The sequence below is a fragment of the Falco peregrinus genome, chromosome 1, assembly GCF_023634155.1.
Source record: "Falco peregrinus isolate bFalPer1 chromosome 1, bFalPer1.pri, whole genome shotgun sequence".
Taxonomy (NCBI): Eukaryota; Metazoa; Chordata; class Aves; order Falconiformes; family Falconidae; genus Falco; species Falco peregrinus.
This window is the reverse complement of record NC_073721.1, coordinates 118,014,261-118,031,812: the sequence shown is the minus strand read 5'-3', so window position 1 is coordinate 118,031,812 and position 17,552 is coordinate 118,014,261. Positions and strand designations below refer to the sequence as shown.

The window sequence follows — 17,552 nt, the reverse complement described above, 5'->3', positions numbered from 1 at the left end:
GCTTGCTGAATTTTTGAATCTTATTTGGTGCATGATTTTCATATACAAGGGAAGTGTAAAGTACAGATTGCTGTATAGAGTAACTTGAATTTCATTATTTAAATCCTTCCCTTCAAGGAAAATGTCCTAAAGTACAAAGCCACATTTCCATGAAGCTTGGTATGTAAATCAAATGTAAAGAGATTATTTTTACATAGTGTTCAGCTGGTTCTGAGTAATGTAAAATCATGATTCATTGCCTAGAAGAAATGTTTGAACTTAGTTGTCATGAGTCCTTGTAACAGGCCTGCAGTTTTCAGCACTGCAAGTGTCTATTGTTTTTGGTTATTGACTATGCCTCATTACTGTAAAAGGAGAAAAACTGGTGTTTTCACTTGGAGTGGGGGGAAATGAGGACACCCATCCTGTTCCATGTTGTCTGGATCCTTAGAGTCTGGATCTGTGCATCTGTTATACAGTTGTGAGTTTTAAATGTCCCAAACAGCAGGGCCCCAGCTGTTCTCTTGGTAACTTTTTCAGCCAGAACTGGCAGGTTTTGCCCACTCATCTCAAGCTTGCCATTTCCTTCCTGTATTTTAAATAAATGTTCAGATAAGTGTCTTTTTAAATTTATTTTGCACCTTCATAAGTCCACAGTGGATTTTCTTCTATTGCCTGTATGTGTTCTTCCTGAGACTAGGTCTGTGGAAACAAAGCTGATGTCTATGGTATAGGTTGTTGAGATAACGTTTGAAAGTGTCAGCCTGTCCTTTTAGTGACTTGAGGAATTTTTACTTAATTAGGCATTGTTTTTTGATACCCACATTGAACTTTGTGTTGCTCTGAAAACTTCAGCCTAGAATGCTGGGTTTTGGTTTTTTCCTTGTGACATCTTGTAGCTACCCTTCTACTGGTACTTTTAACCCTTTTCCCTATAAATTGATTTTTTTTTTTCAATTGCTACTTTTCTAACTCCTGCAGTCATCTCGTGACTTGTCTTTCTGTTTGCTTTGCTTTTTGTCAGTATTCCTCTGTTAATGCAAGCCCCAAATTTGAATTCAGTGTTGTTGTACATGTCCCATGGTCTCTGCACATGCAGCCCAAGTTCATAGTATCCTTGCTGAATGTGAATTTCAACTTACTGTCTTTTATTTGTCTAAATTCCTGCCTGCGTCACTATTTCAGGCATTTCAAAATGCTACTGCTGGTCAGTGTTAGAATTACTAGCTGAAAAAGCCTGTGGCCAAGTCACGAAACTATATTAAAGATAGTAGATTTCAGGTCCCCATTTCTTTAAAGAGAAAAGGTTAGAACAGAATTTTTAAATGATGGGAAAGGTGATGATGTGAGGTAATGAAGGAGAAACTTTGGGCTGAAAACCAGTCTGCTCCAGCAAACTGCTAATGTTCTCTCATTTAAACATGTAACGTGGGCCTGTACAAGAACTTGTTATGCATATTTTAGAGCTACCAAGGTGTCACTGTGAAGATGGTGCCTGTGTCTGGAGAAATGTTGCAATGGGTCTTCCAAGGGTGTAAGTGATCACTAATGTTTTTTTCTTGATGTGGGTGCTCTGTCCGTTTTTTCTGGATGACTGACTTTGTTAGTATAGGGCAGCCATATATGACTTTATTCAGGAGGGTTACAATGTGGCATATCTGTTTTTGTCAGTAGCTGTCTAGTATTTGGGCTTTGAAAAAGCCAGAAGAAAGTATTTGTTACAGCTTCAAAAGGTAGCATTTTCGAAGGAGTTTATGCAGCCTTTTTAAATTTATGTAACTGTTATAAATTTAACTTGTATTCACATGGAGGCCTGTTACCTGTGTCACCTCTACCACATTTTCTTCCTCATTCTTCCATGTAATTCTTGTAAATTGTGGGAGCTTTTCTGTGGGTGGTGACCCTTTAGCTTTCCTGTGTTTACATTTCATATTGTGCACCTCTTTTATAAGATCTGCATCTTGCTTTTTCTAAGTGATGCCAAACACAGAAGTAGAGAATCAATGTACCTTCTTCCTCTGGTTCTTTGTTCAGCGGTAAACCTGAAATTGTTCTCATTTGGAAAATGTTTTCTTCCCTAGGTCTAACCTTGTGATGTCAATTAATGATGTGGTTTAAGTCCATTCAACTTAATTTTCTAGATCCTTCTTTGTGGAATTCGTTGGCCATTTTAGCTCTGAAACGTCTTGTGATGCAGATGTGGTTGCTCTGTTCTGCCAGCACTGGCGGAGGGCAGGGTGGCTCTGGTGGTGGGCACTCCGCTGTTGGCAGTGAGGTCAAGCACGGAAGCCTCCTGCGTAGTGTTTATCACTTTCAAAGTCCGGCAGTAATTCTTGGACCAGATGGGCGTGTGAAATTTGAAGCGGGAGGTGGTGTTTCAGCTGTACAATATTTGAGTCTTACAGCTTTGCTGCAACAGTTAAAACTGCAAGAGGCGTCCTTAACAGCAGGAGAGGGAGCAGTGCTGCTTTGACACAGGGTTTAGAGCTTTGTGCCTGCGGTAACCGAAGTAATTTTGCGGAAAAACGTTAGTTTGATATACCTGCTGTACTTACCAAAAAAAAAAAAAGAAAAAAACAAACAAAAAAAAGAAAACCAAACAAAAACCAAACCCAACGAAAGAACCCAAAACAAACAAACCAACCACGCAGACCCCTATGCCTTCAGCGCGTTAGTTGTGAGTTGGCGTCTGGCTCCCGAGCAGGTACCCAGGCGCGCTGTGGGCTCCAGGCCCCCGCGGTGCTCCCCAAGGCCCAGCCCCGGCTCCCCCCGCCTGCGGCCCCCGGGGGCGCTGGGCCCCGGCCGTGCCGCTCCGCCCTGCCCGCCTGACGGGCCCGGGGCACCCCGCCGTGCCGCGGGGCAGCGCCTCCCGTAACCGGCCCTTGTGCGCGGCCGGGGAGCGGGGCTGGCGGGGCCGGGGCTGCCCGCGCCGGGGGCCGGGGGAGCGATGCCGCCTCGCCGGGTGCAGCCGGGTAAGGAGCCGCTGCGCGGGGGGGCGGGGGGCGGGGAGGGGGCTCAGCCGGGCAAACCCCCCCGTCTGTGTTGCAGGTGGCGCCCCGAGGAGCCCCAGCGCCGCCCGGCTGCTCCCGCTGCTGCTGGTGCTGGTGGGCGCCCGGCCCGGGCTGCCGGCGACGAGCGACTACAGTCAGTGGCGACAGGGTGACGGTGTTCCGCGAGTGGGGGGCGGCGGGGGGGAGGGGAAGGCGGTGCCGGGCCGGGGGCCAACCTCAGCCCCGGCCGCTGCTACTTGTACCTCGGCGAGGTGGGGGGGCCGGGCTGCGGCGTCCCGGGGCAGGAGGAGGAGGAGGAGGAGGAGGAAGGTGGCTCCAGCCACCCCCGACTGTGTCTGCAGGAACAGCGAAGGGAGCGAAGGGAACGCGCCTCTGGCTTCCAGTCTGGCTGCAAGGCGCAGCAGATGGCATGGTTTTGCTGTGGCTTCCGAGGTGGCTGCAAGCAGCGGCTCTTAATTTATCCTTTAGTTCCTCAGGCCTTTTTTAGTTTTTATGGGCTGCCTTTGAAGACAAGGTATTGATCCAACATTTTGCTTATTCTAAATGACGTTTTACACAACGGTTTATTCTAGAAAGCTTGCAGACCTAGATGTAGCATTGCTTCCATTTGCGCTCACTCCACAGCAGCGCCACTAGGTGCCATAAGGGGCACGGAGGGATGCTCTGCCCTGAGCCCCTTCCCCCTGGCCCAGGCCAGCAGCAGCAGGGTGTGCAGCCCTCCTCTGCGTGTTGCTGGGGTCCTCCTGGAGCCTGGTCCCTGTCCCTCTCCCCCCCAGGGACCCCACATAAGCCATTTGCTCCCCTCTGCATCAGCCCCTCCCTAAGGGGGTGCACTGGCTCATGGATCTCTCAGGGGCCTTGTGAACACGGTTCTTGCAGTGGCTATTGATTGCTCTGAATGAAAGACACAGTAAAGATGCAAAACACTGCCTTCACTACAACGTGTTCCCGAGTTACCCGCTGCCATCTAGTTTTGCAGTTTTGAGTAATACGATGTTATATTTCAGGGATGAATTACAGTACATGTGTGGCTTTGTATGCAAAATTCCAACATAATAATAGAAAACTAATAGGATTACAATATACAAGCAATCCCCTGGACTGTAAGTCACAAGTACTTGAGGTTGATAACCTTAATCTTGAATCAAATGAAAAAAAAAAATAGCTGAGGCTTCTCAAACATGCTGGGCTGGGATCCACCTCTAGGAAACAGAAGAACGTTCTTAAAAATCTTGTTCTCTGCTTAGAAATGAAAGGGAAGGCTGCAGGCACATCCCAGGGCTCCCAGGACGTGACCTCCAGCCTTTAGCAGGGTGCCGTTATGTTAAAACACTATGTTAAACACTTTTGGCAAGATGCAATTAAGTTTTGGGTTCTTTGTCCCTTTTAATTATTAGAGCTTTATTGTGTGTTTGCAGCCCTACTTATCATCAAGTCCCAGCCTACTTATGTTGCATTTAATTGTTTTATTGATCAGTTCTCAGTGTAAATTGAACCTTTGGGCTCAGCCTAGGTGAAGGAGAGCTGGGTAGGGGCACTACCTGAGAAGCCAATTTAAGCACCAGAGAGTCCCAGTTCTTCCATACTGGTACTAGCTTGTGTGCAGATGAAGCTAAACCCTGTTACACCAGGCTAATGGCTTTAATCAACAGGCAGAGACCAGGAAGATCACCTAGAAAGTGAAACCGAGCCTTTCATTTAAACCCAACCTATATCTACTGGAAACCTACTAGGGCCTGAGACTGTACCCAAAATGCAAATGGCCCAGCAGAAGTATATAAGTTTCCTTTCCTGGTCATGTATGAAAAAGGCTTTTATAGTCTTTAATAGGAATTGTTATTTTTCTTACCATTTTTCAGAAAATTTATATGGAACAGTACATACTCTTTTGGTGATTGGGGTCTTTTTTTAGGAATCTGTGTACTCTGGAGCATATGTACCAATAACAAAGATAGTTTTCATAAGCATTACAGTAACATTAGTTTAAATAAAAAAATTATAAATAACAGTTATTATGTTATAGTACCTAAAACCCTATCTATGGCACATCTATTGATTTGGCCTGTCAAAACATTGTTTGTCAGAGTGGTGTAGCAATCTGCACTGTATCCAGGGCTATAACACTGATAAATGTAGAGATATATTTACGGTTGTTTTAAAGAAACGTTCCCACTGGGGTTCTTTGCCGTTTAATAGGTTTTACTGTATTTACGATTATTTCAGAACATAGCCTGAATCCCAACAGTTCTTTGTGGGATGCGGATTATGAAAGACTGTTGTTGCACAGTAAGAAGAGCCTTTCCGGGACCATGGGCTCTTACAAACCCTCCAGCCTGTTCAGGAGCAGCTCTCTCCTGGGTCGCCAGGGAAGGAGAAGTTTGCTAAGTCAGAACCTGAGCCAGAAACCACAAGAAAAGCAGTTGTCCTGTGACATGCTCCTTACACTTTCCAGATATATTTTAGTGGATACCTTTGGACCTAGCTTGGCCTGGAACCTCTTTCGGTTTTATAACTGTGATCAAGAAGTCAACCTGCCCAAAATTCCTCTCAGTCCTCTCAAGGTGGCCCAGCACAAGGTGAAGCCATTCTTGCTACACAGGGTGCTTCGTCTTCTCAGGAATATGGGAGTCTTGTCTGAAGTTCAGCAGTCCAAGGCCTTCTCTCTGCTCAAGAAGCAAATACTTAAACCAAGGACAACACTGTTAAAGCCCGAAGAGGAACTAAGTGGTAAGTATGTAAGGAGGAGGTATGGTGTTGGTATCTCAAATGCTTTGTGGTGCTGGCTGAGTGGAGCTGTGGGGCCAGGTTCCGTGCTGCCAAGGCTAGGGGCGGCCATCTCTGGGTGCAATCCGGTACATGGTGGCCCTGTGTCGCCCCAGGAGCCAGCACTCAGCGTTCAGGCTGAGCTAGAGCCGGGGCTCAGGGTGCTTAGCCCTAAGCAGGGGGTCTGTGATGAGGCAGGTGGAACACGGTCGCTGTCTGCAGAAGAGGAGATGCTAGACAAAGGCTGGTATGGTGTGCGGAGGGCAGCAGCTGCACATGGGCCACTGTGAGGAGGCAGGCTGTAGGGGTCAATACAGGCACTAAAAGCAGCGTTGTGGTAGTGTGGTGCATGGCTCGGTGGGGCTGCGGGGTCCACAGCAGCCCCTGAGCGCAGCTCTAATGCGAGCTCCCCAGGGCCTGGCCGTGCCAGCGCTTCCAGGTCCCACCAGGAGCTGCTGTGCCCTGCTCCCGTGCTTCCAGCTGCGGGTTGCCTGTGGAAACAGAGCTACGTTGTACTGAAAAAGGCAAAATAATTTTAAAGAAAAACAACAACAAAAAAATCAATCAAACAAAAAATCATACAAGATCTGCGGCTGGGAAGAGGAAAAAAAAATAGGTGTATAAAAAATTTATTTATTAATTAGTATAACGTAGGAGCTAATGGCTCGCGGTCCCTGTTTCTGGGAGGTGCAGACAGGTTTGCCCAGATCGGGGAGAGGGGGCGGATGGCGCGGGCAGGCAGGGCAGGCAGGGCAGCGCGGGGCTGGCAGCGAGCGGGCAGGCAGGGCAGTGGGCGGGCTGGGCAGGCGGGGCAGACGCCGCGGAGCGGGCAGCGGGCAGGCGGGGCAGGCAGCGCAGGGCGGGCAGCGCAGGGCGGGCAGGGCGGGCAGGCGGGGCGGGCAGGCGGGGCGGGCAGGGCAGGGCAGGCGGGGCAGGCAGCGCAGGGCGGGCAGGGCAGGGCAGGCGGGGCAGGGCAGGGCAGGCAGCGCAGGGCGGGCAGCGCAGGGCAGGCAGCGGAGGGCGGGCAGGGCAGGCAGCGGCTGTGCAAGGGCGACGCCGCCCGGCCGGCCGCGGTGCCGCAGGGGCAGGGCGGGCCCCGCCGGGCGCTGCCCGTTTCCCCCGTCGAGGAGCGGCGGAGCGGACGCGGGGCTTCGGGGGCAGCCCGGGCTGAGCTGGCCCCGGTTTTCCAGCGGTGCCTCCGGTTCCCGGCCCCGTGGGAATGGGGTGTCACTCAGGGGATGCTGACTCCGCTTCTCCTTCCTCTCCCGAAGTAGTAAGAAGGAAACGGGAAACCGCCCAGTGAGGGAGTATGCCCGGGAAAGGTGCTTACCCAGCAGAAGCCATCCTCTCTGGCTGGTGTGCGAGATCTGTATCCGTGAGAAGGGGGGTGCGCCCTACCAGGCAGCTCGCCCACCGCTGACTCACCCAGCGCAGCTTTATTTTCCACCATCGCCTTATAACGGAACCTCGCCAGCCATCGATACTTGTTACTGAATGTGATGGTCGCATTTGTAGGCAAAACGTCACGGTTGGGGCAACACGCCGAGGCACCATGTGGTCGAGGTTGCCCCATACCTGGCAGCCCGTTACAGAAAATGGCCTGGTTTTGTTCGTCAGAATGGTAAACTTCCTTTATAACCACCAGCAGCACTCCGAGGAGGGTTTGGGTTGCTTGTTTTTGCAAGGAAGAGTTACACTGGCCGCATGCTTGAGGCAGGGAGTGTTCCTCGTGATTGCCCGCTTGCAGGCATAAAGGCACTGGGGAAGGTCCCGGGGCTGTGTGCTGTGACAGCGCTGGGTGTGCGCTTTGCACCGCTGCTGCTGCAAAACCAAAATTGTCTTGAAATTAGGAAAGAGTGAAAGGAAAACAGTTTAGCTCCCGAGCACCAAACTGCAGGCAGCAATAGGCGCATCTGTGTTTTCCTTAAAAAAGAGAGGAATCTTTAGAAAGCCAGGATGCTGTGTCTAGTCTCATTTACACTGAACTTTTCTTCCTCAGGCCACTAAAAACTTAATGCAGGGGGAAATGGTGCTGAAATCATTTACCAGAAAGTAATTCCTTCAGAAAAAGAATCGGGCTGGTTTATTTCTGTGGATTTTGAAGCTACAGAGGGAAAATGGCTTTGAAGGATTTAAACAGCGTTTGTGCTGTAAAAATTTGGGGTTCTTGTTCAGGAAAACCCCTACCTAAACTGGAGTGGCTTTGGCTTTGCTGGTCATTTCATGAGGCCTGCACAAAGCTTAGCGCTAACCAAAGCCTGTTTTATATTCGTTTCCACTATTACTATGTTAGATTAATCGTTGTTACCTTTTATTTAGATTGTAGGTCCACAAAATCTTTTGCACCAAGCAAATATTTTAAAAAATTATGTATGAGATTTCTAGGGCCCCAGCAGGTTTAGAATTAAGGTTGGAGTCCTCTTCTACCTGAAATTCTGCACTTCTGGAGTCACTGAATTCAGAGAATTGGGTGTGTTTTAAGACAAAATACTCATATTTGTCTTGTCTTGCCTGAAACTTCCACCGGCAGATAAATCTTTCTCCAAAAAATATTTGAGCATAGTTTCCTGTACCTTTGATAATAGCTCTGCTTTCCCATGACCTGCATTCATATATGTCATATTCAGATAAGAAGGAGGCACAATGCTGACTAATGCTGCTTTTTTGGAAGGAAAATGACAAAAGCTATTTGAGACAGGAATAGAAGTGCCAGCACTAAATGATAGATGAACAGCTGGTATCAAAGGTGGCAGCTCTAATGTTTCGCTGTATTTATGGAGCATTGAAATGAAGGAATGATATTGGGATTTGTTTCTCTAGGCTGGATGTTTATCTTCAGATACAGCAATTCTCTGGGTCCCAGGACGGGGTGTAAGAGAGCGGATGGGTTTTGTTTCACACAAGCGAGCCTGGTTCCCTCTCCAGAGCTGTTGTCTGGAGCATGGGGCATGGCCGTGCCCCTCACCCACCCCCCTGCTTCCAGTCTGTTCCCATATTTTGTCTGACAGCACTTGCTCCTTATTAACATGACTATAGCCTCTTTGTGTCCTCCGTCAGAAGAAATCCTGCACTGGAATAAATTTCAGAGGTGACAGATTGGAACAGTTTGACCAGATGATGGTACACAAATGTCTCTGAGATCGGCAGCACCTGTGGCTTTGCACCTCTTTGGCTTTGGCCCTGGGCAGGAGCGGTGGTTGGCACTGTTGCCTGCCCGCTTTTGGCTTGTCCTCTCTGGATGTTGGGTGCTGCAGAGGGGATAATGGATTATGTGTAGACTCTGAGAGGGAGAAGGTGGTGGCCGCAGTAAGCAGTTACCTGCCTGTATGTGTAAATGAAGCTCAGTTGTGCTGCATTTTAGAGCCTATAACACGGTGTTCTGGTTCATGGAAAACAAGCCAGTGTGTGATGGTGCTTCCCTAGGCAGTGCTGCATGCACTGAGACAGGAGTCCAGACAGGAACCTGTGAAAGCTGGGAACACAGTCCCAGGCCACACGGCTAAAAGTACGTGGCTTCTTTTGAGGCTGTATCGTGTCAGAGCACCTTCTAAGGCTTTTCCTCTTTCACTGCAGGCTCTGACTGCAGGTTGATTTGGTCATGGGAGGCAGAGTGGCCGATATCTCTCCGCTGGCCCACTGTCAGGGGAACTTTTGCAGCCGCCGGGTTGCAGTGTTCTCCATAGACCTGCCAGATGCGGGAAAGCACGGGGCAAAACACCCCCACGGGAAAGTGCCCGAGGGCTCAGCTGCCTCCCACGAAGGGCCAAGGCAAGCCAAGCCCCGGTGACCACATCGGGTCACCCCCCTGCCCTTCCCGGGGGAGGCTGCTGGTGCCCCAGCCGCAGGCTTTGCATGGGGCTTCGGAGCCCAGATGGGCCAGCACAGAGCCCCCGCGGGCTGACACCCCCGCTCCCCGGGGAGCCCTGCGGGGCGCCCGCAGCCCCCAGGCGCTCGGAGCTTTGCGTGCGGGTAGCGGGGCTGCCCCGGCCCCGGGCATCTGGGCGCCGTCGCAGATATACGTCCAGGCTGGAGGGATCGTCCCCGGCTGGGAGGAGCCAGCAGCTCCGCTGCTGTAAACAGTGCGGGCACCGCCAGCGGTTGGGAGATGGATATAAATAGGGAGGCAGAGGGGAGGCAGCCGGAGCGGAGGAGCGGGAGCTGCCTGCGCCTGCCTGCCCCTGCCCTGCCGCCCCAGCCGGGGTGCCCAGCAGCCCGGGCCGGCAGTCCCGAGAGGCGGTGCGCAAAGTTTGCGGCTCGGCGCGGCCGGGGTAAGTAAGCGGTGTCTGCAGCCGGCGTTGGGAACCCGCCGGTGCTTCTCGTCCATCTGCCGCTGGGGTTTTCGGCTCGCCGGCTCTGTTCGTACTGCTGTTGTTTGTGGTTGCCTCGCCGTGTCCGGGCTTGTATGGAGCTGGGAAGGGGGGAGGAATTTCTGTTTTCGGGCTGACTACGTTAAGTGAAGGGGGGGGGGGGTGTGTGTGGAAATAAGAAGGAAAAGAAGCGCCGAAACACATCTAAAGGAAAATGTGCCTGTGCGCCGGCTCCGTGCAAAGCCGCGGCGAAGGAGCCGGCTCCGCGCACGTGTTGCGGGCGGCAGGTACCGGCTGCGGGAGCGCCGGCCGCGGGGAGCCCCCGGGGGGGCACAGCTCCTGCTGCCCTTCGCGCCGGACCCGGCGCCGGTCCCGGTGCCTCCGCGGGACGCGTCGGGGAGCAGCGAGCGGCGGCAGCGCATCAGGTCGGTACCGCGCCCCCTCCCGCCCCTCCCGCCCCCCCGCCGCCGCCGCCGCCGCTGCCGCCGCCCGTCTCTTGCAGGGCCCTGCCCGGAGGCCGACCCGCACCTCGCCCCGTGGCGACCCGGCTCCAACACCAGCCGCACCGCCGTGGTGGGCCGGGGGGCGGCCCTGCGCCTCGAGAGCTCCGCCGCCTTCCACTCTCTAGTCATTCGCGACGGAGGTAAGCGGGGCTGCCCGCCCCCTCGGGCCTGCCGGCTGCTGCCGGAGCCCGGGCGCTGCGGGGCCGGGGTGGGGGGAGTGGGGGGGCGCTGGACCTGCCGGCGGGTGGCACCTCCCGCCCCCGGCGGAGCGCGCCCCCAGCCCCGCTCCTCTCCCCTTGCCCACCAGGGAGGCTGGTGTTCGCCGACCGCCCCCACGGGCCGCCCATCACGCTGCGGGCCCGCTACATCCTCATCCACGACGGCGGGGAGCTGCACATCGGCTCGGAGCGCTGCCCCTACGGCTCGCGGGCCACCATCTCACTGTACGGGCGAGCCGCCGAGGGGGCGGCCGTGGAGGGCTTCGGGCAGAAGTTCGTGGGCGTGGGTCGCGGCGGCGTCCTGGAGCTGCACGGCCGGCGGCCCCGCTCCTGGACCCTGCTGGACAGAACGCTGCACCCCGGCGGGCTCCGCCACGGCCCCTACTCCTCCGAGAAGCGGTGGGGCAGCCGCGGGCTCAACCTCCGCGTCCTGGACGGCGGCACGGCGCGGGTGCTGGCGGCGGGGCGCTTCGACACCCACCTGCGGCCCGGCGAGTGCCGGCGGCTGCGCGCCTTCCTGGCCCTGCAGGCCCCCGGCAGCGTGGTGGCGGCCGCCGTGGGGGACTCGGCCGCCCGCAGCCTCACGCCGGCGACGCGGCTGCTGCTGCGGGACCGCCTGGGCAGCCGGCACATCGCCCGCCTGGGCCACAGGTGAGGCGGGCGGCGGGCGGGGGGGCGGCCCGGCCACCATGGACAGCTCCGCGCCGCCGCTGCCCGCGGCTGGGCCCGCCCGAGGGGCGCGACCGCGGCTGCGGGGGTGGGGGGGGAACCCCGGGCTCCCTGCCCGCCCCAGCTCCGGGGGATGGCGGGTCCGCGGGGTCACTCGTCTGCTCCGTCCCGCTCTCCTGCAGGCAGCCCTGGGCGCTGGTGGGCATCCTGGGCGGGGACCAGCTCGCCACCGCGGAGGACAGACGGGAGTACCGCGGGAGCGGGACGACGGGCTTAGCCGTAGCCCAGCGGGATTTCCTCACCTACGATGGCACCCGCTTTACTGTGACCGCCTTCAGTGGATGGATAAAAGGTTTAGTCTTCCCTGACAATCACTTCTCTTCTGTTGCTTTGCTCTTCTCTGGCTGCCGTGAATCCCAACAACGGTAATAACGCCACAGCCTCTTGCTCATGTGGATGGTGGCCCAGCTAACAGCAACGCTCCCACAAAGTCACGTTTTAGTAGCCTATGAAGAGATGACACTGACGTATTTAACAGCTAGAGCACTTCTATCACACGCCGAGCCATCTAGATAAAAATTAAATTGGTATGCTCTTTTACAGATATCATACAATTATCAAAATAGTTGATTGCTTCATTTTCCAGGGGTGCCTCATAATGGATTCAAAGTGGAAGTGTCCAAAGGAATAATTCTTCATTTGGTGGATGAGGTTACAAGTTGGTTACCTGGCGACCGGATCGTCGTTGCCAGCACAGATTACTCTATGCACCAGGCTGAAGAGTTTAATCTCCTTCCTTGCCCTGAATGTAAAAGCAATCAAGTGAAAATTGATGGTATGAGATATTTTTATCGAGCTACTCCGTCTACTTGTCTTTTTAGCTAGTTTTTGTCCCATAAACACATGGGCACATACGAGAGCTGAAAGCCCCAATATTATATTGGGACTTGAAAGTTTGACCAGAGGCAGCAGTGGCAGCAATTGTTTTTAGAAGACAGAGGAAGCGCTGGTCTCCTCTGGGACCAGATGCTAACAACTGGGCATGGCCCCAGGCTTGGTGATGCCTTAAATGAAAGGTGTGCGCTTGCTTAGAAAAATGTGATAATGAAGATGCTGTGCTCACCCTGACTAAAAAGGTCTCTGATTTTCACAGGCAGCCCACTTTATCTTCACATTGGAGAAGTCATAGATGGTGTCGATATGAGGGCAGAGGTTGGTCTTCTGACTAGAAATATACTTATTCAAGGAGAAATGGAAGACTCCTGTTATGGACAAAATCAATGCCAGTTTTTCTCCTTCGATACATTTGGAGGACATATTAAAGTAAGTTGGTTTTAATGCATGTGCCTGCAGGTGGCTCAGAGCAGGTTGTTTCAGAGAGTTCCTCTCCTGGTCTGTAAACAAGCAAATATAATGCATGAAACTACCGTTGTGTCCTGGGTGGGGTGTGAGCGTGTGTGTGTGTGTGTGTGTGTGAAGTATACTTGTCTATGAAGGAGGGAAAAGTTCACTGGCCTGTTTTGCAAAACTAGATTTGCAACAAGTCTGTCCCATTTTCTTCACTGTGTATGCAAAAGCATACCCTTCCTCGGGCTAGAGGGGATTCTTCAGCGGCATCGCTGTCAGTGGGAACAATGGGAAGTTGCATGGTACACGAGGTGTCGCTGAAGAACTTGTGCTTCCCGCAGAGCAAACCTGCTCCCTTCATGACTCAGGGAAGCTCTGAATCTCACCCTGTTGTGCTTTGCCTCCTCTTGGTTGTCCCATGTGTTGCTGGTGGAGGTGCAAAGTCTTTCTGTTGCAGGGGCTTTGTGTGAAATTACTCCTCTACCTGTTGGTGGAATCCGAGAAGCTGTGCAGGTCTGACCTAAAATCACTTGACAGAGAATAGTTACCAGGAAATAGACCCTGGTGGTAAATGCTACCCCTGTCTGTACCTTGTCTGTAGCTGTGTCACACACTACTGTTGCTAAACACCATGCATGCTGCCTGGCAGCTGTTCCTTGGCAGCCCCATGCCCAGAGGTGCGCAGCTGCTGGCACACTGCTCTGCAGGTGCTGTGCTGCTCTGAGTCAGAGCAGGGAGCTGACATCTCCTTCGGGGATCAGGCTCAGGTTTGTTCTGCAAACATATTGCCTAATGAGAGAGAAGGGGGTAAAAAAAGAAGTGGTTTTCCTTTTGCGTGTGTTTATATTTTAATGCCTTACTTGGATCTACGTTTGTCTCAACAGATCCTAAGGAATTTTAGCTCTGTTCACATGTCAGGAGTGGAATTAAAAAATATGGGGCAGCAAATCCTGGGCAGTTACCCTGTGCATTTCCACTTGGCCGAGGATGTGGATGAGAGAGGAGGGTATGAACGCCCAACGTACCTTGATAACCTGGCTATCCACCACTGCTTCTCTAGGTGTGTTGCCATACATGGAACTCATGGCCTTCTGGTAGGAGACATATTTTATTAGTACAAAGTTCATTTCTTTGCTTAGGCACTGCTAAACAGTAAAAGCCAAGTGTGTTGCAAAGAGAAATCAGAATATTGAAATGAGGTATCTTTTCCCCGAGAAACATCCCAACTTGTTAGCTTCACTTGAGTGGTGTTCAGGTTAGGGCTGTTGCTCTTTGCAATAAATTTCAGGTTCTTAGTACTGCCTGCTTAGTATTATTAAAGGTGTGATCAGATATAGTGCAATCTTTGCCATGGTTATTCTGGGCAGTTTGTGGTAGTAAGAACTTTCATTCAAAATCAAAATGATGGACTTTAAGTGGACCTGAGTGAAGCAACGGACTTCTCATTTGCAAAGGAGGTAAAAAAGACAGGGATTGTTTGAGTCAGGGCACTGTGAAGTATATCAAACAATATTCGCATGACAAAGAGAATGAAATATGAGAGGGACAGATCCCAACGGCTTGTCAGTGCCAGGAAAGCCCTCAGGAACTTGTCTTTGACCTGGATCCTCACAAGGGCATTGTGCAGAGGAACTTAAAAAAAAAAAAAAAAGAAAAATAAAACAACCACAAAAAAGACATACGTGTCCCAGCTGGAAAAGACAGATTCCCGCTCCAGTCCTGACACGCGCAGTTGCTGTGTGCTCTGCAGGACCTGGAATGGTGTTTTGGTGTCTGTGGGCATTTCCTCATTCACCTGGTGTGTACTCAGGCAGAGACACTCCCTGAACTATCTACAACCTCCCGTGTTCTTCCTGACAACTTTTTCTCAACCCTGGACATAAAGCTGTGTAAGACATAACATAGATGCACTCTGGTGGGACCCTTGTGTGAAAGAGTCCCCCCAAGGGAATGTATTCATGGAAATGCAATGCTGGACTTGTACAACTGGGAGCACTTTTCATGTATCCTAAACTGGATTTGTATTGTCCAGATCACTCAAAATTATTGATACCCTTCTCATGTACGTGATTTACTCTGGCTGTAGAGCCTGCTTTTGTGTACAGAGCCCTTAGGTGGCAGGAGACTTGCCCAATGTGTGGATGTAGTTTAACTCACTTTCTCCTCCTGTTGGTATTAAACCTCTGGAATTGGAGGAACCTGCCTGGGATGAAAAAATAAGCCTTATACTAATATTGGCCCTGTAAAGAATGGTGTATAGTCTTGCTCTTTATCAGAAGCAAGGTTGTCAGGGGTTTATCTGGATGTTTGGGATGCGATGGTTGTGAAATCAAGAATCCAAGCGTGAGATCCATTTCCATCGCATGTGACTGCTGAGGGCTTTGAGTCCAGAAATCAGTGAATAGATTAGTAGGTTAAATATGCGATTCTGTGGAAGAATCGTGTGGTTTCAATAGTTTCAGTCATTAAGATAAAGAGTAATTAAAATTGAATAAAAAGCCTGGCTTTAAAATAAATTAAAATAATTTGCAGTTCCAGAGAAGAGCACATGTATCAGAGCAAAGCAGTTAAATAACGTAGACGGGTACCTGTTTCAGCATCAGACTATGAAACTTCACCCCTTGAGGCAGAGTAAACCAGATAGGTGGGTTTTCCCCCCTCCTGTCTTGAGCGTTTAGAGGATGTAATTTTAGAAGTACATTCACGGAGCGCTGTGGTTTGTATGCCGTGTATAGGTCATGCAGCACCGTCTGCCAGCCCCTTCTCCCACCTGCCGCTCCCGTGTGCCAGGGCTGTGTGACTACGCCAGCCCGCGGCAGCGGTGCCCCCGGTTGGGTTACTGGGGGCGGCTGGGCAGCAGGCTGCGACATGCCTCTGGCTGCCCTGGCACGCATCAGGTGTACGCAGGCTACTGTAGTCTTTCATGTCTAGTGTTGCAGTGCGTAAAGGTCACTTATATTGTGTTGCTGAGCTATATATATATAATTCAGTGTCTAGAGCCGTATTAATCAGCTGGTGTTGGGCACACCGGCGGGGCTGTAGCCTGTGTTGTGGGCAGCGTTTCCTGCTGGCACATGCTGCTGTCACAGTGCTGCAGGTGGACTTGTTTCCAAGCCGTGATATGCCAGGATTGATCAGATATTGGGGTTTCAATCTAATGGCACAGACCCTTATCTCAAATGTAAGTGATCTTTAAATTATGTTATTTCTGGCTAGGAGAGTGATCAATATAGTTTTGTGTATGTAAGTTTTCAGGGCTGCCATGTGACTTTGAAGCTGTGACTAATTGAATTAATTAAAACTAAAATCTGGTTTCAGATACCAGGCTGGTTTTTAATGCAGCTGTCTGAAGCACAGATTAGCCAAACTTCAGCTAAATTGAGAAGAACGAAACTCTGCAATTGTGATGCTGTTTAAACCAGCGAGCAGCCTGTCGTTACAGTTTCCTTCCAAAAATAGCCTTCCGTGGCCTGCTTAGCACAGCTTCTGCCCATCATTTGGAAGGGCAGAAGTAGCCAGGCTTACTGTTCTTAGCAGGCTGGCGAGGACACTTGCATTTTTTGTCTAAATCCATTTCCTATCTGTATTTCTGAGACTCAGCTGGTAGGGACGCGTTCAGCACCACTGCATGCATGTGGGCGCTCTGTTGCCCTCCTGGCAGCTCAGTCCCAGCTCCTGTACCTGCGCGCAGGCTCTCGGTGGATTTCCAAACCCCTATCGGTTAGGAGCTGAGTGCCTGGTTGTGTTGTGCCTGATTTCTGGCTCTTTCCTGAACACCTCATTGAGGCAGCGACAAGAGCAGCAGATGACAAGTTTGACTGCCAGGAAAACAATGAAATCCAGTAGAGATATACCTATGGGGACTATACTGCTTGTGACTCCAGATGTTATGTACAGTTGCAGCCCATTAAGGGGAAATCACAGGATATGAATCTGAAATGGATTTAGTTCAAGTATCCCTCTGTATACAAAAATAACCACGTAGGTTAATATTAGTTAATCTTGCAGCCTTACAGAGACATACCTCTGACGTCAACAGGAATTTTGTATGCCTGAAGAGTGAATAAATATGCTGACAGGGATCATTTGAGTACAAAGTTAAGGTTTCAGTAAGGTTTAGTAACAAATAGCTGGTATTTTAGCTAGCCTGATTTAGTATTTACATTTAAAAGAAGGATTTGTGAATTTATCTTCATAAGACTGTACATCAAAGGAGGCTTGTGCTAAGTCCTCTTGGTCAAATTAGGGTTTAATGCAATATCCCTGTGCATGTCAATTAATATTAAATAGACTAAAAGAGTAAAACACTATCTCTGCCCAAGCTGATCATTACAGGAATGAAGTGGCCCTGCACCTTCTGGGAGCGGAGGAGAAAGAACAGAAACCTCGTTAATATAAATTACTTCACATGGTGCATTTTAAAGAATTTCTTATTTTATTTGGGAAGTGTTGCAGTCATGAAAATTTCTAAATTAACCATTCCAACTTGTTGGTTTATCACGAGACACATTTATCTTTGCACAGCTATTTAGTCCATGACACTGAATCAAATATTCTCTCTTAGAGCTGAGGGTGGTTTTAAATCCAGTATCTTGCAATTTTCCTTTAATTATGCCTGTGATCTTCCTCAGAGTAATTTTAATAGCAGTTTCACTGTATAAGAAGATCAGTCCACAGTTATGCAAACTGCGTGTAGTTCAAGTTAGCTCCAGGACTGATGCCTGTGGAGGCACTGCTCGCTGTGCAGAGGGGTGG

The 17,552-nt window shown here is 51.0% G+C and overlaps 2 protein-coding genes across 4 annotated transcripts in view; both read left to right on the top strand.

The window, feature by feature from the left end:
* Positions 1-2,926: 2,926 nt before the first annotated feature.
* LOC101918475 (cell surface hyaluronidase-like) overlaps positions 2,927-17,552 on the top strand; it is a 57,088-nt gene continuing 42,462 nt past the window's right edge. The window contains exons 1-10 of the mRNA XM_055795066.1: positions 2,927-2,951; positions 3,028-3,151; positions 5,443-5,566; positions 5,870-6,000; positions 10,213-10,703; positions 10,871-11,432; positions 11,633-11,802; positions 12,097-12,285; positions 12,604-12,773; positions 13,682-13,891. Coding sequence (XP_055651041.1) covers positions 2,927-2,951; positions 3,028-3,151; positions 5,443-5,566; positions 5,870-6,000; positions 10,213-10,703; positions 10,871-11,432; positions 11,633-11,802; positions 12,097-12,285; positions 12,604-12,773; positions 13,682-13,891 — 2,196 coding nt within the window. The remainder of the gene's footprint in view (positions 2,952-3,027; positions 3,152-5,442; positions 5,567-5,869; positions 6,001-10,212; positions 10,704-10,870; positions 11,433-11,632; positions 11,803-12,096; positions 12,286-12,603; positions 12,774-13,681; positions 13,892-17,552) is intronic.
* The window catches only part of CEMIP (cell migration inducing hyaluronidase 1), a 114,034-nt gene continuing 106,276 nt past the window's right edge, over positions 9,795-17,552 (top strand). For 2 of the 3 annotated variants that reach the window (XM_055811275.1, XM_055811272.1), the window contains exon 1: positions 9,797-10,021. The gene's annotated coding sequence lies outside the window, so the exon portion shown is untranslated. Of the gene's footprint in view, positions 10,022-17,552 lie in introns of all 3 variants that reach the window. The other variant, XM_055811279.1, reaches the window with a different exon arrangement.